The sequence below is a fragment of the Puma concolor genome, chromosome E4 (assembly GCF_028749965.1).
Source record: "Puma concolor isolate L17-30 chromosome E4, mPumCon1.1.hap2, whole genome shotgun sequence".
NCBI classification, from domain to species: Eukaryota; Metazoa; Chordata; class Mammalia; order Carnivora; family Felidae; genus Puma; species Puma concolor.
Genome location: NC_141683.1, coordinates 14,378,684 through 14,400,288, shown reverse-complemented (window position 1 = coordinate 14,400,288; position 21,605 = coordinate 14,378,684). Strand labels below are relative to the sequence as shown.

General features: G+C 34.6%; 1 protein-coding gene across 5 annotated transcripts in view; it reads left to right on the top strand.

Annotated features, from left to right (window-relative positions):
• Nucleotides 1-21,605, top strand: part of SPATA17 (spermatogenesis associated 17) — a 228,127-nt gene that overhangs the window by 125,358 nt on the left and 81,164 nt on the right. For all 5 annotated transcript variants that reach the window (XM_086693317.1, XM_086693316.1, XM_086693318.1 and 2 more), the window contains one exon: nt 13,468-13,603. In XM_086693317.1, coding sequence (XP_086549443.1) covers nt 13,468-13,603 — 136 coding nt within the window. The remainder of the gene's footprint in view (nt 1-13,467; nt 13,604-21,605) is intronic.

The window sequence follows — 21,605 nt, the reverse complement described above, 5'->3', positions numbered from 1 at the left end:
ACATTCTTTTCCAAAAAATAAATGGGTTAATTAATTAATTAATAATTCCTAAAACAGACTAACCATCATCTGAGCTTTCAGCAAGGTGTAATCTTTTTGCTGATAGAGGGTCCTGCCTCAGGGTTGATGGCTGCTGACTGATCAGGGCGGTTGCTGAAGTTTGGGATGACTGTGGCAGTTTCTTAATACAAAAGTGAAATTTGCCATATTGATTACCTCTGCCTTTCACTAATGATTTCTCTGGAGCGTGCACTGCTCTTTGATAGCATTTTACCTACAGTATAACTTCTTGTGGAATTGGAGTTAATCCTCTCAAACCTCTGCTTTATCCACTAAATATGTGATATTCTCACTCCTTTGTTGTCATTTCCACAATCTTCACAGCCTGTTCCCCAGGAGTAGATCCCACCTCAAGAAACCACTTTCTTTACTCACCCGGAAGAAGCAGCCCCACCTCCGTCCAAGTGTGATTCAATCAAATCTTCAGGCTCCTCTTATATTTCTAGTTGTCTTGCCATTTCTGCCACATCTGCACATACTTCCTTTGTTGAAATCTTGAATCCTGCAGACTCATCCGTGAAGATTGGAATTGACTTCTCCTAAACTCCAACTACTAACGTTGATATTTTGACCTCTTCGCTTGAATCATGCATGTTCCTAATGGCATCTAGAATGTGAATCCTTTCCAGAAGATTTTCAGTTTACTTTTCCCCCATCCACCAAAGGAATCACTATCTATTGCAACTATGGCTTATGAAATGTATTTCTTAAATCGTAAGACTTGAGAGTCAAAATTACTCCTCAATCCATGGGCTGCAAAACGGATGCTGTGCTAGCAAGCGTGAAAACAACCTCCATCTTGTACATCTCCATCAGAACTCTTGGCTGACCAGGTACATTGTCAGCGAGTGTTCATATTTTGAAAGGAATCTTTTTTTTTTTTTTTTTTTTTTTTGAGCAGTAGTTCTTAACATTGGGCTTAAATATTCAGTGGGCTTAAATGTTGTGAACAGATGTGCTATGCAGGCTTTGTTGTTTCATTTACAGAACACAGGTAGAGTAGACGTAGCATAATTTTTACGGGCCCTAGGATTTTTGGAATGGTAAATAAACATTGGTTTCAACTTAAAGTCCCCAGCTGTATTAGACCCTACCAATAAAGTAAGCCTGTCCTCTGAAGTTTTGAAGCCAAGCATTGGCTCTTCTCCAGCTACGAAATTCTTAGAGATGCCATCTTTTTCCAATCGAAGGCTATTTCATTTACATTGAAAATCTGTTGTTTAGTATGGCCACCTTAATTAATTATCTTAGCTAGATCTTTGGATATCTTGCTGCAGCTTCTATATCAGAACTTAGCTGCTTCACCTTACACATCTATGTCATTGGCTTCTTTCCATAACCTCACGAGCCAACCTCTGCTAGATTCAGACTTTTTTTTCCGCAGCTTCCTTACCTCTCTCTGCCCTCATAGGATTGAATAGAGTCAGGGCCTTGCTCTGGATTGGGCTTTGGCCTAAGAGAATGCTGCAGCTGGCTCGATCTTCTATCCAGACCACTCAAACTTTCTCTGTGTCAGAAATAAAGCTGTTTCATTTCTTTCTCGTTTGTGTATTCATTGGAGTAGCACTTTTAATTTCCTCCAAGGACTTTTCCTTTGCTTTCACGACTTAGGTAACTGTCTTGTCTGGATCAAGAGGCCTACCTTTTGACCTATCTTGGTCTTTGACATGCCTTCCTCATTAAACTTTATCATTTCTAGCTTTTGATTTAAAGTGAGAGACATATGACTGTTCTTTTTACTTCAACACCTTAGAGGTCACCATAGGGTTGTTAACTGGCCTAACTGCAGTGTTTTTGTGTCTTAGGGAAGGGGAGTTCTGAGGAAAGGGTGAGATGGGGGAATGCCAATTTGGTGGGGCAGTCAGAACACACAGAATATTTATCCACTAAGTTCCCTGTCTTATATGGGTGTAGTTCATGGTGCCCCCAAATAATTATAATAGTAATATCCTAGATCACTGATCACAGATCATCATAATGAATATAATAGTTAAAAAGTGTGATGTATTGTGGTAATTGCCCAAGTGTTACAGAGACACAAAATGAGTAAATGCTGTTAGAAAAATGGTGCTGATAGACTTGCTGTAAACAGGGTGCCACAAAGCTTCAGTATGCAAAAAGCACGATATCTGAATAGATCACTAAAGCAAAGTGTAATAAAATGAAGTATGTCTACATAAGAATTATAGGTTTGATTGGATGGAGGTTTTGGATATAAGCTTAATTTAGGGGCAGCTCTTTAAGATTCCTATTGTGCATCTAGGTAGATAGATATTCCTAGTGAGCATTTGAAAATACTGGTCTTGAGTTAAAGAAAAACATTGTATATAGAGATAAGGAGTTAGAAATCATCACTGTAGAGGAAATAATTAAAACCTTGGTGGTGGAAGAATCTGCTAGAGGGAAGCTATCGAGAGACAAATGTACAAATTTCTGGGGGTTTCTTTCATGTTAGGACTACGGTTCTTAATTAGGTTGCTCATCTACATCACCTTGAGGTTTAAAATTATATACATGTGCCTTCCCCAGTCACAGATATTTTGACTCAGTAGGCAGATGTGTTTGTGATTATGCCCAGGTGATTCAGTGCACAGTTATGGCTAAGATAAGAGTCATTAATTCAAGGTATTGGCAGAAAATGGTAAGTCTGTCAAGAAATTAGGAAAGCAAAGAGGAGAAAGAGATATTGTGCAGATGTAAAGAAAATTTACTACAAGGACTGGATGAACAGCCTGATGTAGAAGTCAAGTCAAGTGAGAACTAAAAGTATGTTTTGGATTTGGCCATTGGGAAGTCATTCATTGGTAGCTTTACTTTCTTCTTTAACTATCAGCTGATTCTTATTTCTCCCATATTCTTCAGGATATCATAAAAGAGCTTGGCCAAAGCTCAGACATATCAGACAAATTCTTGGCCAAAGATCAGACATATCACGTCTAAAATTTTACTCTTACCTATGGTGATATATGTCTATATGTATATACACCTGTTTCTAAATTTATATATATATATATGTATATATATATATGTGTGTGTGTGTGCAATAATATATATACACATTAAAATATTAAAATATATAAATTTCTATTAAAAATATATTTATTTTTAATTTAAAATATGGAAACACAAACAAATATTAAATTATTAAGATAAAATGGTGCCAGTGTCATATGTGTCTATGCCATATATATATGTCACCACTTTTCTAGGATTTAATTTTAATATTACACTTTAGAATTGTGCTGAAAATTAACCCCAAATTAAGCCACCTATGGATTGTAGAATCTGTATTCTTCTGCTTTTAAATTCATTTTGTAACATCTTTGGTACAGTCACAATTTATTAAGAATAACTGATAATGATTTGGTGATTTAATCCAAAGGTTGGCTCAGTGACTTGAGATATGATTTGGTTAGAGACCTTGAAATCATTGAAAATGCTTAGATGCACACATGTAAAATTTAAACCAGAGGTTGCAAAATTTAATGGCTTCTGAGCTGCATAGTCTCCAGGTATGTTATATTTGGATGCTACTATTTTCTAAAAATTATATTAATGGAAAAGTAATTAAAATGGTAATTATTTTTTTTAAATCCAGATATTTCCAGTGTTTATTAAAACCTAGATGATCTTGGGGCGCCTGGGTGGCTCAGTTGGTTAAGCGTCCGACTTCGGCTCAGGTCATGATCTCACGGGTCATGGGTTTGAGCCCCACATCAGGCTCTGTGCTGACAGCGCAGAGCCTGGAGCCTGCTTCGGATTCTGTGTCTCCCTCTCTCTGCCCCTCCCCTGCTCATGCTGTCTCTATCTCTCAAAAAAATAAATAAATGTAAAAAAAAAAAAAAAAGATAAATAAATACATACATACATACATACATAAAGCAAGCAAGCCTAGATGATCTAGAAACAGTGGGCCCACAGTCTCACATGGCAATAATTGAAGCTTACCTTCTTATTTTTTTTGTCTGACTCATTGGTGTTACCCGCCTAGCCCTTCTGGATATAAATATTGGAGACCCTTGTTCTAGGTGATAAGCTCCTCAAGAATACAGCCCATGACTTACACAGTACACTGAGCACAATGCTTGAAAAATGGTAGGTGTTAAGTTTCTCTCTCTTTTTTTTTTTTTAATATTGACTTGAGCTTGAACTGAGTCTTGTTTGTTTTGTCTTTATCTGATCACCAAAATTATTCTCACTGAAAGAAAAGTCAAACAAAAGAAAGTGAGTTCAATTGTGATTTCTCTTTGATCTTTATTAACATTTTCCTATTACTCCCGGTAATAGGCAAACCTATACTTCTGTTTTTCTTTCTCTTACTCTCAATAGCATTTTCCAAACTGTGTCTCTTAAAACACTAATCTGCAAGATGTTAGTGAATTTTCTATCAGATAAATTTGGGAAAAAGTTATATTTAAAACAGTTAAACTTTTTTTTTGGCATTTATAGGGCATCTCAGTCTTAAATATACTTTTATTTAGTGTAAACCTCAAAGAAGTAGAATATAATATATAGCCTTTTGCAAACTTATTCACTCATTCATTCAACAGATATTATCGCATGCCTAATATGTGCCAGGCACACTATATTAGGCACTGGGGACAGAGTGATAAACAAGATAGAGATCTCCTGGCTTCCTAGATCTGATAGTATAGTTGGCCATGGAATCCCCTCTTCCAGAGACCACAGTGTAGAGTATGCCACTCTGGAATGTTACTCAACAAAGAATATTTGAGTTTCCTTAGCAATTTTTAAAAAAATTTTCAGCTTATTTTTTTCCTTAGACCTTCTCAACAATAATTTGTACAAGTGTTTCCTATAGCCTTATTTCCCCCTTAGCTTTTATTTAGTTTTTTACTTAGTTTAATAAAACTGTTTTCTTTAAGTTTTTAATTTTAATTTCACTATGGTTAACATGCATAGTTCTATGTTCTTTTATATCAATTACACAAGTCCTTAAAATATCTGAGCTTATCCTTTTTAGCTATATTGGTGCCTTTGTTAGTTTAAAACATCTGATATAAATGGCCCAAAAGAAGAGCCTGTGTGAAATGTTACTTAGCTAGAACATTTAAATTTAGTATCTTTTAGCAAGGTTATTTTTTTCTTTTTTTTAAGATTTTTCACAATTAACTACAGAAAAGTCAACTCTGCAAAACATATGTCCGAAAGTTGTTACATAGCTCTGATAAAGGTAGTGAATCAGCATGCCTTGAGATTGTTAATAATAATAATATATCCAAGAATTCGATTCCTCTTAAGCCAAGAAAAATGTAAGGAGAAGAGCAAAATATGTCTTCCCACTTAAATTTAGAAGCTTGCAATATAAGCTCACTGTCAAGTTGAACAGATAATCTTGCCATTTGAGTCCTTTAAATATTACATTTCTGTCTCCACCCTAGGGAAGAGACCTGTGCTATTGATATTGCTGCTTAAATAGTTTATGAGTTTTAAATTCCCACTATGAATTCCACTCTTATTTTAAAATACTTTATGTATTAAACACTTAGAGCTATGGTTACATTAAAATCTCAGTGAAAGCTGTCTTCATCCAGAAACGAAGTCTGTTTAATTCCTATTCCAGTTTGTTGCTCATTTTATTAACATCTCTTCAACCAAAATTCGACTCAACTAAAACATCTTAATAGAGTAGTAGACTATGTTTTGAGGTCTTTCTGTTGGTATTAATGAGTTACATGTTAAGTTTATTTGGAAATTTGGATTCTTAATATATATAATGAAAATACTTTATTTCTCATATTGAACGTAATGAAAAAGAGACTTACTTGCTAAGTTTATTCTAAAATTTAGATTATTCTGTATTTAAAGGAAAAATATTCAGCTTTTTATGGACCTTTTTTATGAATCATACCTGAGTCAGTTAACCTGGTTAGTGTTTTATAAGGACTAAAATTATTCAGTATGGAGTCATAATTGACATAGCACTGTATAAGTTTAAAAGGTACAGCATAATTTCACTTACATATATTGCAAAATGATATACATTCATTATTCATTATATTAATTCAATATTCACTATTAATTATACATACTACAAATCTAAAACATACCTCATCCTATTTCAAATATAATTGACAAAAATAATTTGCATATTTCCAATTATGTGTTTTTTTTCAAAATACTTTATCTTTAAAAAAAAAAAAAAAAGCTATGATTAGTTAATGAGAACTGAGTCATCTGATAATGAGACCAGAAATGAACTGGTTATAACTCAGCCCTCAAAACATTAAACTTAGTATTTTCTATGTTATAATAATGATGATAATATTAAAGTCTAATAGAATCATTTTTGAACAGGTGTACTTTTAAGATAACATGAAAACTATTTGTTTGTTGATTGGTTTATTAGATTAAATCAATTTGCTTGATTCATGTTTAATCTTTTAGTTCTTTCATCACCTCCCTCCAAACTTTTACACCCAGGTGTCTTTGCTTGTCAAATTAACTTCTGTAGACTACAGAGGATTCCCTCTGGAATTAAAGGAAATGCCTTCCTTTAATTAGCCCATAGTGGTTTTTTTTTCCTCCTATTTTATTTTCTTCACCGCCAACTGAATAACTATTCTATTTTGAACATTTCAAAGTTCTGAATCCTTGCTCCTTTTTTTTTTTTTTTTTTTTGAATGTATTTTAGATATGGCTTTTAAGCCAAGATCCTGGGATGAATTCCAGCACTCACTCCTGCATCCCCATTAGGGAGTGTCTGTCCTACCAGTGTTGTTAATGATTGGGATGGGCTGCTCATAAACTAAGATTTTATTAACACAACTTGTGATCTTTTGAGTATATTCTACAATTCTGCTACGAGAAAACTTTTATGGCAACCATTATTGCTATGAGAAAAAATAATTGGCATGACTCCCTCTCTGTGTAGTATATAAGGCCAAACCAATAACTGATTTTCTGAGTCTTTGGTCATTTTTTACCTCAGTAGTACATGGTTAAGAAACAATATTATCGTAAAGTCACTCTTAATAGAGTTAGAAGTAAACTACTGCTTGCAATATGAAGTTCAATTACTCAAATATTAAGTCAATAAAATTCATAAGACCTTATTTGCTATGCTATCATCTCATTACGTTACATTTTCTTGTCTATGAAGTGTAGGAGATTTTAAAAACTTGAAGACTAAATCATTTTATAACTGATCTGAGATGATGGAAAAGTATTTTTATTTCCTTTTCCCACATGAAAAAGTGGATGTATTGATAGTCACTTATGTAAGAATCCTGTATTTATCTTATAATTCATTTATAAAAAAATTTTTTTTTTTCAGTAAAAGGTGAAAAATGTCAGGCATGTCTTGGAATGAAAGGATCTCAAGGCATCTGATTTAGCAACAGAGAGAGAGCTATGAGACGTGGTCACAGGCTACCTTTCCTTGATCCCCAGTATTGATTAGCCTTTGTAATGCTGTGGTCAAGTCTGCGTTTCAAAGAGAGGATTGGCCAAGAGCCCAATGATGAGCCCAAGTTTGGCAATAGTATCTGTGAGGAAAGAATAAAGTAACTGAGACAGTATTTCCTATAGATGTTAAGTAAGATAAAACTGTTGAAGCTTAGCCTGTTCTCATAGGAGCTGGTATGCACCCCATGAAAAGTGTTGTTTCTATTTTCCGGGAAGATTAGCTACAAAATTTATAAGACCCTACATGTGTGTTCCAGGCTTTTACCTCTGAGCATCTTCTCATACAAGTCCCAGAAATGCATGCTCTTCTCAATTTCTGTGTCTGTCTAATGAAGTCTGACCCATTTATTAAAACTCAGGTTAGATGTTGTCTTGCTGTGCTTTGCTATTTCTCTTACCTCTGGCCTAGGCGCGCACGCGCGCGCACACACACACACACACACACACACACACACACACACAATCTTATTTGCATCTTTTGCATAGCTCTTGGAGAATTCATTGTGGTCTGGAACCAAATTCCTAACTTGCAATAAAGTGTCCCTTTATCCTGAATAAAGTATCCCTTTATCTTGCTTTGTGTTAATACATGTATTTTACTAGGAGGGCTGATCTAGGGCATGTTCAGTGTTTGAGACCTGTTCCATAAGCAGGTACCTTGGTATCTATAAATTGTTATCACCATGTTCATCTTCGGGTGATTTACCCAGCTAAAATCCATTGCAGCCTGCATAACTCCCCTATCAAGTGTCAAAATTTATATACATGTAAACATAAAAACAAATGCTTTGCAAGTTATAAAGATCTGTAATATATAACTGTACATGATCTTCTTATTTACTGTACAGTCATCTTTACCAAAAGGCTCTCCATGATCTACTTCGTGTCCTTTATAAAGAACCCAATTTCCAGCTGTGTTGAACCCTCTCAGTTCGGAATTCCTTTTTCTGTTCTAACTCACCTCTGTATCTTTGTATATATTGTTTCTTCTGTCTAAATTGGCCTTTACCAACTTCTTAACTTGACTACTTGTCTTTCAGCTCTGGCAAACACAGCCTGGAAAGATAACTTTTCCATGTCCCATCTCCCAACTGCTTGCCAGTAACCCCAAAACATAAGCATGCACACTGGCATATTACAAACACATATGCACATGCAGACATAAACCTTCCTCTGTACCTTAGTAACCTCTTGTGCATACATCCATCACACAACTTAACACATTCTGTGTTGTCTTATTCTCTACCCCCTGCCATTAGGCAAGAATTCCTTTTAGGTATAGTCCATCTTCCATCATTCTATCTCAATGTTTTCCAAAGTGCTTAGTATATAAAAGCTTCACTGAATGTTAGTTTAATGAGTGGACAGTAGAGGAATCAGTGTGGGCCTGGATTGGGGCAATTAGGTTGCCTAGGATGGAAAGACAGAAAGAAAGAAAGGAGAATGGCGTCAGTGGAATGGCAGATAAGGAATGATGGAAAGTGGACAGATCAAGTGCATTCTAGGAAGCTTGACAGATGGACTGAAGAATATAGGCTTCAATCAATAGGCAAGAGGGGTCCATAATTTGTAGATTTCAGTTATTTGGCAGTGAAATAAATGAGTTGGAGGAAAACCTAGCATCGTGAGTGGCAATAGTAGGAATATAAAAAAGGGGTAATAAAAGGGAGTTATCAGAGAAAAAAAATATATAATTCATTAGTCTTCTTTTTTTGGAAAATATAGTAAGTATACTCAGGGACTCATATTCCCTGAAGCTAATTGACTGTTTTTAATTTTTGCTTCCCGAGATTCCTTACAGATTCTTCCCACACGTTCAGGTAGTGATGTGTTTTTAAAGCCACTGTTTGTCCACAATGTATTTTAGAATTTATTCCAGATCTGAATCTTTGATGAAATTATAAAAATAATAGGCTAACCTGTATCTTCTTTATATGCTATTCATCCAATTGAAAAGAAATGACTGCAAGCAAGAAGTGCATCTGAGTATCTATTTAAAATTGGTAAAAGATAACATTTCAAAAAGGAATTGATATTTTCTAAAAGTTTGATTATAAGCTAAATTGATGTTTTTAGGGTTTTCATAGCTACTTATACTTTTACAGAGCAAATCCTATTTAAGAATTAAATAATTTATTCCTAATTTGAAGCTAAATATTTGAAAAATATTTATAAACATCTAAATATTTTTGATATGTTACCTACATATGCACATACATACATACATACACTTAAGAATATGCATACACGTTCCTTCAGTGAAACATTATGGCTGAATGAAAGTAAAATTAACTCGTGGACAGGAAAGTACTTAGTCTTTCAGCCTTGTCTTCTCAGCCATCCATTCCCTTGAGAAAGCAAATTTTGTTCAGACACAAAAGAAAAATGTACTATTAAAATGCAATTCAGAAGTGATAAAAAGTGTAAGTGCAGCAGCCGGCTCACAGCACCCCTCTTGTATACTCAGGGACATTGGGGCCACATTAATTTTTGTGCGTGTGATGTCCATCCCATGTGCAAATTAGTACTGGAAGGACCATAATCTGTCTTATATGAGAGCTCTTTTCCCAGGAGCATATGTAATACATGCGTGTGTAATCTTGTGTGATTCAAAGCTCTGTGTTCTGTTTATTTTTATTTTAAACAAATTTTTCCTAAGAATTTTTCATTAGGAAAAATATTAAAGAGCAGCTTATTAATAAACATTAAAAATAAATTATAGAGAAGTGTGAAAACTGATGAAATAATGCTTGTTTCCCCTTACTTTTTAAGGCAAATTTATGAACGTAATGGCAAGGAAACAAATTTTCAATTGTATTTAGATTTTATTAAAAAGCCTTTCTTGTGTTAATTAAATGAGGTAATATATATGAAAATATTGACAAATGGTTAGGGTCAATAAATCTGTTGAACTTCAACTTCGTTTTTCCAAAGTCTGAATTTCAGAATATTCTTCTCAGCAGAATATTCCACTTCACTGTATAATATATATTTTTTATTGCCCAGATCTTTTTCTCTAAATGTTTCTTTTATTTAAAAAAGCATCAAACTCCAACTTCATTAGTACCATATCTTCTTTGATTACATTAATGAAAAGTGTTTGAAGTATATTCCTGTTTCCTTCATTAGATTTCTTTCCTCCAGATTATCTTTTATGTCTTTTATGCTTGGAGATGTGTCTGTCTTTCACGCTGGTATTTCCCCCAACTGGTAATCCATTTTTACATTCATATTAAAGGAGACTCTAAAAATCAGACTAGAAACTGTAGTTGTGTGTGAGTGTGGCTTTTTGACTGATACGCTTTTCATTAAGAAATCTTCAAATGTCAAAATTTGAAGTTGTTTCTCTGGGCATTTCCAGGATCTTTTGAGAGGATGCATTAGTCAGATGAAGTGTTTAAGTCCCACTGCCAGTTCACATAGACATGAGCAAGGGAAGCGTTCACTGAGTAGACACTGATTTAAAACCCATATATCCCATTTGGTGCTTCCCCCTTGGCCTGCCACCTGCTCCCACTGAGACCAGAGCTCTCCAGTGTAAAGTTTCTGACAATAAACTCTTCTCATGGATGCATGGACTGGGAGAGGAACCTGGGGATTTAATCACTCCTTGCGTAGACTTTTAATCTGTTTCCAGTTTTATCCCTCACTCTCACCTTCTGCAATAACTGTTGCTTTTTTCCCTGAGCCTCGCCAAGGTTGTGCAACATTGACCTTTCCCTTTAGCCTCTCCCTTTTCTGGAACTGCGATTTCAGTTGTTTTGAATTATCTATCTGCTTTTCACCTGCCCAAAATTTGTTGGTATTTTAATCTGCTGTTTCTCCTCTCCTGTCCTCTTTCTTCTTGTAGATTTATAATTTTTTTTCTTTACTCTTATTTCAGAGGGTTCTGGTGAGGTTTTTTTTAACAATTCACCACATTACATCAAAATCTTAGATGTGGATTTTAAAAATTTGATCTTTTATGTTGATCATGGTAACACATTAAAATAAGAATGATGATGATAATGATAATGGTGGCTATGACAACAAGCTACTTCTACTTGTTCATTCTTTACAACAACCCTGGATGGAAGTAAAATCTCATATAGAGGTCAAGTAACATCCATAAGGGAACACAGCTGGCAAGGGCAAAGCTAAGATGTGGATACTGGTCTGGGTGACTGAAAAGCCCCGTTATTCATAACCTCTGCCAAAGATGCCTTCATTATTTGGGTGAGTTAAAGAATGAAACTGAACTACTGTCTTACAACATACACAAAAAGTTTACTTAAAATGGATTAAAGACTTGAATATAAGACCTGAAACCTTAATTAATACTCTTAGAAAAAAATCGTAGTGAGTTCCTTGACCTCAGACTTAGGGATGATTTTATTGGATTTGACACCAAAAGCCAAGGCAGCAAGAGCAAAAATAAACAAGTGGAACCACATCAAAATAAAAGGCTACACAGCAAGAGAAACCATCAACAAAATGAAAAATCAACCTACTTAATGGGAGACAACATTACAAATCATGAATCTGATAAGAGGTTAATGTTTAAAACATATAAAGAACTCATACAACTTAATAGCAAAAAGAGAAACAGTTTAATTTTAAAACGGACAGAGGACTTATATAGACATTTTTCCAAAGAAGGCATACAGATGGGCAACAGGTATATGCAAAGATATTCAACATCACTAATCATCAGGGACATGCAAATCAAAACCACAAGGAGTCACCTTACACCCGTCAGAAAGATATAAGCGTTGGCAAAGATGTCGACAAAAGGAGACTCTTGTGTACTGTTGATGGGAATGCAAATTGGTAAATTGGTGCAGCCACTGTGGAAAACAGTGTAGAAGTTCCTCAAAAAATTAAAACTAGAACTCCCTACCGTATGATCCAGCAGATTCACTTATGGATTTATTTGAAGAAAACAAAAACACTAACTCAGAAAAGCATATTCACCCCCATGTTCACTGCAACACTATTTACAATAGCCAAGATATGGCAATGTCTTGTCCATCAGTGGATGAATGGAAAAAGAATATGTGGTGTATACAATGGAATATAATTCAGCCATAAACAAGAATGAAATCTCGCCATTTGCAACAACATGCATGGACCTTGAAGGCGTTATGCTAATTGAGATAAGTCAGACAGAGACAAATACCATATGATCTGACTTATATGTGAAATCTTAAAAAAAAAAAAAAGTTCTGATAGATAACCGAGAACAGATTGGTGGTTGCCAGAGATAGGGGGCGGAGGGCAGGTGGATGAAAGGAGTGGAGAGAGTCAAAAGGGTGCAAAATTCCAGTTATAAAATAAGTAAGTTATTGGGATGTAATGTACAGCATGATGCTATCATTTATAATACTGTATGGCATATTTGAAAGTTGCTAAGAGAATGAATCTTAAAAAATTCTCATCACAAGAAAAAAAATTCTGTGACTGTGTATGGTGACAGATATTAACTAGACCTGTGATGATCATTTCACAATATATACAAATATTGAATTATACTATACATCTGAAACTGATATAACCTTGCTTGTCAATTATACCTCAATAAAAAAATGAAAGTATATTTGAAGACAACCCATTTCAATGAGAATTTTTTATACTGGGCATCCTTTTCATTTTTGGATACCATTTTTAAATTAAGAAAGCTTTTGTTCACACAATAAATTTTAAGTAAGTTACTTGGCATCATTAATAAGTTTATTAAAATTTTTCTATATTTCCAAAATATTTGAAACTTATAAAAAATTCTGTGAGAAAAGTTTTGGTATCTCCATCTGCTGAATGAGACATGAAGATTCATAAAAGTTAGTAACAGAGATAGTGGCAGAGGTTGAAGTGGAATCCAGGTATTCTGATTCCAAGCCATGTTTTATTTTCACTATGCTTTAGTACTTCTCTAAATTCTAATTTTTTAAATCAAATATCTGTAGATATAAAATTAACAATATCACTTAAATATTCTTTCAGGTTTTTGCCATTTTCTTCCTACCATAAAAATAAAAAGTACATCCCATTAATGCATTCATCAAGCAAGTATGGTCCCAATTCTTACGGAAGTCAACATTTTAGAGATGAAAATCCTAAGAAATGGATCTGTGACAAGGTAAGTCGGTGAACATTTAAAAATGATGTTCCTTTGGAAAGGCTAAAAATATGCACCAATTGCAACAAATATAAATATTCTCATTGCAGGTAACACTTTCCTGGTTATAAAATTATTTATAGCTATTTTGTTTATACATGACACTGCCGACTTGTGGCAGTGAAAGGTTTGTGTTTTTGTTTTTTAGTGTTATATGTCAGCCACCCTATGATGTCTGACATGCATCATGGCTTTGCCAAAGCCAGTCAGGGTCAAAGTTTGAATCTGCGATTACAGAGTAGAGTCCACTTCTCAGGCACGGAGATCAGCGCTTGGCTGTTTTCTCTCAACCTCTGTTGTGTATGTGGATAGATGGAGAAGTAGATGATAGATAGATGGATACATAGATAGATGGATAGATAGATGGATGGATAGATGGATAGATAGATAGATGATAGATAGATAGATAGATAGATAGATGATAGGTGGATAGATAGATAGGAATATATAATATGATATAGAAAAGAAGAGGCAAATAAATATTAAATGACTCCAGAGTTATATTTGTTAGCATTTACATAAAAATTTCTAAATAGGAAAAACACCAAGATTTCTTGTATAATATGAGGCCAATGAAAGTTGTTACTGTGTGTTTGTCCTATTATCTAACAGAAACTGTAACTTAATTACAAAAATAATTACACAGATAAGTGAAGTTGTAAGTGACTTTTTGGAAAAGGGTTAAAGCCACTGAGGTCTATATAGTATATTAGACATACTGGTTCTATTAATAGTCTGTCAATGAGGATTTATTCATTTATACACGGCCTCCTTCCAAAAGGATTTAAGGTACCATACTAAAAGGCAAATACAGCAAAGGTTATATTTTAGAAATAAAAATAAGAGAAAGTGATCTTAAATGAGAACAGTTGCCTATGCTCACAAAATAAAGGGAACATTACTGCAGTGGCAGCAAGAATTTCAGCTTATAGATGGCGAAGATGAAGAGGAAAACACAAGTTATAGACATATCCTCATTACTCAAGAGGAAGAAACATGTTAGACCCTTAAGAAAAATGAGATCTTTCTTTATTTTACTAAACTCTAAGAAAAAGTCTTTTTTTAGGATATTGTAACCATGGGATTACCAAGGGTAAGTTACTGAGGAATGCTGTGGATTCTTTAGAAAGTGCCTTTTTCTTTTCACCTACTAAGTCATCTTTCTTAAAAAATGATCTCTAAAATACTAAATAATAATTCCACAGCATAAGGAATGTGTACAGTGAGTAGTTCTTCCTAACTCCTTGATTGGCAAACCTAAATATTTGGTGATGATGTATTCTAGACATTTGCTTTTACCTAATATGCAACCATTTAGAATATAAGCTAAATATAATTTTCAAACTATTTAATTTCGTATTTTGAATGTGCATAATATAATCTACATCTTATTTCTATTTGACATAAACATCTTTTGCTCTTATGCCCTCTCACCATTTTATTTAATTCAAGGAAGTGTTCATTTCTTTAAAACATAAATGACTTACCTTAGGACATTAAGCTACTTTACAGTAAGAAAGATTCTTGTGCAAATGTTTCTTTCCTAAAATAATACAGTTCTTTTTGGTTTTATATGACAGATTCACCTCATACATTCTGACATTCCAAGAATATGCATTTATCTGGGGTGCCTGGGTGGCTCAGTGGGTTAAATGTCTGACTCTTGATATCGACTTAGGTTGTGATCTCACAGTGGTGGGATTGAGCCCCTGGTCAGGCTCAAGGCTAAGCATGGAGCCTGCTTAAGATTCTCTCTTTCCCTCTGTCTCTCTCTGCCCCTCCGCCACGCTGGCTTTCTCTCACGTGCAGACACACGCTTTCTCTCAAAATAAATACATGAAACATTAAAAAAAAGAATATGCATTTGTCTTACTGAAGTAAGCAACTTCATGGACATAGACTTTTGGTTACTCGCTAAAGTGAAAAATAGTTTATTTTGTTCTTTTGAGGAATCATTGTGTGCCTCTGTATACTTTTAGAAAGTATACATACTTTAAAAGTTAATGACAAATAATTGTTCTTGTAGGCCCCCAAAATTAAGATGGAAACGTGTAGGGATTTTAAAAATCTTATTAAATCATGAATCCACTTAACCCTACGTAAAATCATGTAGAAAAATACTAAAAACAAATTGAAATTCCTTCTTCTCTCCATTCCGTCCTTATTTCTTACTGCTTTCTAACTCTTCAAATAACCATATTAAATAAACAAATCATTCTTCTGTGTGGCTAATGTAATCCGCACAATATAGGGGGGAGACATTTTGTTGTTTATATGTTAAATCTTACAACTATTAGACATAATTTATATTTTGACTTGATATTAAGTGATTTGGGTGAGAATTGGGTCCAGTAAACTACTAAAGGTAGGCTTCTTTTTCTTTATTTGTACAAAACTTTGTTTCTTGATTACTGAGGTTGTAGTTAACAATTTATTCATTATTAGTGGAGTAAGGATAGTTTTAGGGGAGCTAGAGTTACTAAGCTCCAAATATTGAAGAAGGAAAGCTGACCTGGTTTGTGCTTCTTCTGTGGGAAGACAAACTGTTTACAAACATTTAAATGTACATGACATTGAGTTGAAAGCAGTAAATTGATTTCAGCCAAGAAACAGCTCAATTAAATATAGGTGGTTCCTGTTTCTCCACATTTTCCATCATGTTTTAAGATCATCCCTTTCTCTTCTATCTTCTATAGGCGTGGAGGTTATAATTTTCAAATGATTTGTTACACGATGTTGAAAGGTATCAGTTGAGAGAAAATCAAATGTTAATTAGGTACTGTTTCTCTGATCACATTCACATTAACTCAAATATAAAATATTATTTAGTATTTTTATGTTTAATGCTGTTGATACAAATAACACTATACAAGGACATCACAAAGTCAACACATGGAGAGCAAATAGTACAGTTTTTTCTTCATAGTATGAAAATCAATAATGAAAACTAACATATATATTATTTTTCTTAAAAGCATGGAAATCTATAAGAAAAAATATAATAAAACATATCATATCACTTACGCATATTTCTTTAATCTATTCATAAAATGCTCCAACTTAAGTTGTTAGATTGGTAGGCCTGTGTCTTAAATGGTCAAACTTTTTAAGTTCAGGTAAATAATTTGTATTTATAAATCCTTTATCATGCTGATATCAATCTTTAAAATAAAAGTGAAGTTCAATAAGGAGTATATACCAGTCAGTCACTATTAATTTAATCTATTTGGGTAGATCTAAAAGAGTTGGACAATGCAAAAATACAGTGTACTAGAAACATTCTTTTGGTTGTCAAAACATTCACATATGTTCATATTTACTGAAGCAGAAGTAATAGTCTAAGGCCTTTATCTAAATTGGAATGAGTTCTCATATGCATTTTAGACAATTGATTTTAATGGAACGATTTCATGTTTTCCCATGTTTGCAGAGTTCAGGAAGAGACTTTTGAGACGGCTCATGTTCATAGAGCCTTTCTTCATATGCCTTATTGTAGGTGAATTACAACAGTAGGGCAGCCCTTTTTTGTTATTTTCACATACATTTTCGTCCTAAACAGGATTTCATAAGCTACAAAGCATAAAGATATCTAGTACTCCGAAGAATTAATTTAGAGAACCTAAGCATATTGCACAGAACATAAAGTTGACCTTTACCGTCTACAGCTTTTGGAATGGAGTGGGATGTGGAACACATCAGAGATTTAATGTGGCACATCGCTGTCTGCAGAAACTTGGGTGGGACTGTGACTGCTTGCCCATTGCACCCGGTGATTGAATCTGCTGTCACCAGCATCCTGATAATAATGAACATTCAGCTTAACGACCGTGATTATGATTATCATAATTGATGTGCAAGTGCAGTGTGTGGGGATCATTACAGCTGAACTGTACAGCAGAGAAACATGCCTCAGTTATGGATAATTTTACTTTTATGCATTGATTGGGATAAAATATGCCATTCTATTTCAACAGACCAGCTTCATATAATTTTAAGAATCTTTCTGTACATGTTGATTGATGATTACTTACTTGCTGAAAAACAGCCCCTTACAGTTGTTTGTTTTGTTTCGTTTCATTAGTAAATGTAAACAATTAAATAATTAGGTGTAATTGAGGGAAAACATTTTGCTTATGAGGTTGGCCTTCAATAATCAAGTATTCAGTTTAAGTGTTTTTTCTCTCTCTCTCTCTCTCTTTCTCTCTCACAATGCACCAGGGACCGAAATTCTTCAATTTTTTTTTTTCCTGTGGTTACCCTCGTATTAGTCTTCTTGAGGTCAGTAGGCTTCAGGAAAAATAGGAGTTTAAATAATTTTTATCATAGATCTATAGATGCATTTGCATATGTATATATTTATTATACTCATTTTTATGTATTTTAGAAAACAGGACAGAGCCAAATATTATTTATTAAAATAATATTTAACCTATGGAATAATCTTAAAAATATGTGTATTTACACTATCTATGCTTTTTAATCACTGCCTTGTTTCTGATAGATTTATTGTATTGTGTAGTAATTTTCAGTTATGCTTTTACGAAGGATTTCTGATTTGAATTTTAACTTGTGAATGAAAGTAATGGGTGTAGTGATATATCCAAGATTTTCAGTAGCTAAGATCTGACCGTATTAGTCTATGATTATTAACCTAAGGGCTTAATTTGCATTTAAGTCCAAAATGTTACATTTGAGTGATGAACAATCATAATAGAACACATTTTCATAAAGCATAGTAAGCTATTAAAAAAACTTTTATTTTGTAACTGCAGTAGAGTCTGGGATTGAGAGATCTTTCCGTCAGATTATTAATAACTGTACAGCTCTAAAGAGACTCTGGCAAACATTTCCTTCTGCGATCTGTAAGATTTACGTTACCCAAGGTAAGCTGTTTGCCCTACATGTGCAGCTGTACTGCATGGTATAGGACAGAATCTTTGTTTGACAGTGAGAGGTTTTATAGCTCGCCTGTAAAATTTTTCTTTTGACAAGTTTTGGTCCCAATGTGATTCTTGAACTTTATTAGAAGTTCCTCTTTAAGTTTGTCTCCAAAAAGTCAACAAAAAGTCTTCTTTGCGTAGTTACTAATTGAGGAATTCTTCAATGACAAAGATCTTGGAGTATGTTATCTGCACTTCTCTGCAGTTAATCTCTTAACCTTAATTAAAAAAAAATAAAACGTCAAATGCCTCTATTTATCTTGTTGTTGTCGGAAATTAGGTTAATGTATCAGCGAAAATTTTAGGCTTCTAGACTTTTGCCCTAATCCCTAGGTATAGGATCACAGCTTTAATTTCTTTCTGTGTTCCTGATGATGTCTTTATCTGACTTGGCAAAAAAGGAGGTTTACCAGAATTTGGAGCCCCAAAATGACTGCAAATGTAACGAGTGAATATTGTTGATGTCTTAGAAAGAGGCTGATTTTGATCTTAGGCATTATGGAAGTGTTGGCACTATTATATGAACATGAGAATTAGCATGAACGATACTTACTCAAGGGTCATTCTGGCTATGTCTGCAGGTTTGGCATGGAGAAGTCAAAGGGATATTTGTGTGTGGTGAGAGCATCTAAGACATACTCTCTTAGCAACATAAGTTCTCTAGAACTTATTCATCTTAAAACTGAAATTTGCTCCCTTTAACCAATATAGCTTCATTTTCTCCATCCCCAGTCCCTGGTAGTCACCAATCTACTCTGTTTCTAGGAGTTAAACTAGTGTAGATTTCACATATAAGTGAAATTATATAGTATTTGTCTTTCTCTGACTTATTTCACTTAGTATAATGCCCTCAGGGTTCATCCATGTTGTCTCAAATAGCAGAATTTCCTTTTTTATTGCTGAATGATATGCTTGTGTGTGTGTGTGTGTGTGTGTGTGTGTATCATGTCACATTTTCTTTAACCATTCATTCATCAGTGCACACATAGGTTGTTTCCATGTCTTGACTATTGTGAGTTACCTGTAGTGAACATGAAGGTGTATTTACCTCTTTGAGAAGTGATTTCATTTCCTTTGGTTATATATCCAGAAGTGGGATTGCTGAGTGATACAGTAGTTCTATTTTTGATTTTTTGAGGAACTTCATAATGTTTTCCATAATGTTTTCCATAAGGGCTGTACCAATTCACGTTGCCATGAACAATACATAAGGGTCCCCTTTTCTCTATGTCCTCACCAACACTTATTATTATCCCTTGTCTTTTTGGTAAGAGTCTAGCACATTATTAAGGCTTTTGTTATATATTGTCAAACTGCCCTGAAGAAAATGTATAGTTTATTCTGCAAGAGTGACAGTAAATTTGTAGAGATGTGAATTAATTTTAGAAGTGTCAGGAATACACATAATGTTAAAATTGAAAATGAATTGGATATGATAAAGTAAGAAAAAACAAAGTTTTCTGATTACTCCTAAGTTTCTGCAAGGGACAAACTGAATTTTTAGTGATACTATTCACTGAGATTGGGAAAAGAAAAGGATCAGAGTTTGCGGGGCAACTGTAGGGAAGGAATCTTGAGTTCAATCTTGTACATGTTTGGGTTTGAGATGACTGTGACTCATCCAAGTAGAAATGTTAAATAAATAGCTGAATATACATGTCTGTTGATTCAAACAACAGCTTTGACCAGAGTCACAAAATTGAGTAGATCTGGTTCATAAATAAAATTTAGTAAATTCGGTTCATAAATAATCCTTGAAATCATGAAAATGAGCGAAATAGCCTAAAGTAAAACCACAGAGTAATGAGAGGGCGGCTAGAAGTTTTGAGGAATGCTGACATTTAATGGCCATTTGGAGTAAGACGAGCGGTAAAGGAGGTAAACGTGAAGAAAACCAAAAGAATATGCTTATCAAAGAAGTCAAGGAAAGATAATGCAGTAAGAGTGATGAACCATGGCCAGTGATGCTATGAAGTTGAAGAAAGTGAAGATTAAAAAAAGCTCCATAGATTTAGAGAAATGAAAGTTATTGGTTACCTAGCAAGAGCTGATTCCATGACCACATGAGGAACTAAGCCGGACTGTAGTAGCTTGAGAAGGACTAAAAAAATGGGGTTGGCGGGTGGGGTAAGGGAGAGATCAAACGTAGATAATTATTTGAATAAGTTTGGCTGTGAAAGGGAGAAGAGAGGTTTATAGGGCAATAGCTATAGGGAAATACATAGTGAAGTATCCTTTTTAAAAGGTGGAAGAGGTTTGGGGCGCCTGGGTGGCGCAGTCGGTTAAGCGTCCGGCTTCAGCCAGGTCACGATCTCGCGGTCCGTGAGTTCGAGCCCCGCGTCAGGCTCTGGGCTGATGGCTCGGAGCCTGGAGCCTGTTTCCGATTCTGTGTCTCCCTCTCTCTCTGCCCCTCCCCCGTTCATGCTCTGTCTCTCTCTGTCCCAAAAATAAATAATCGTTGAAAAAAAAATTAAAAAAAAAAAAAAAAAAAGGTGGAAGAGGTTAGCATGAATAAATTTTACTGTGCTGTGTCTATATTATTATTTAACCAATTCCTGTGATTTCATATTAATTTGTCTCTTAAATTAATCTTTTTGAATGTTCATATTCGGAAGCAGTGCTGAGGGCAGCGCTCCTGCAGCTCAGCCTTTGCCTACAAACGTGTTTAAAGCCGCCATTCTCTCCCACAGGCGATTTTGCAGTTTGGGCAACGTATAGACACATTTGTGGCTGTGACACTGGGCTCAAGGGGGTGCGAGGGGGTGCTACGGGATTCTAGTACCACCCACCTTGAGGCTCTGCACTCCTAAATTTACTATAATGCACAAGACAGCCCCCCACAACAAAGAACTATTTCCCTAAAATGTCACTCATGCCGCTGTTTAGAAACCTTGGGTTAAAAAAGAGCATGCATGTTTTTAAGGCTTTTGATTCATCTTCCCAAATGTCTGACAGAAAGAGTAATCTCATTTGCATGTCCACCTAGAAATTTATGTGAGCTTCCGTTGCCCTGCATCTCATCA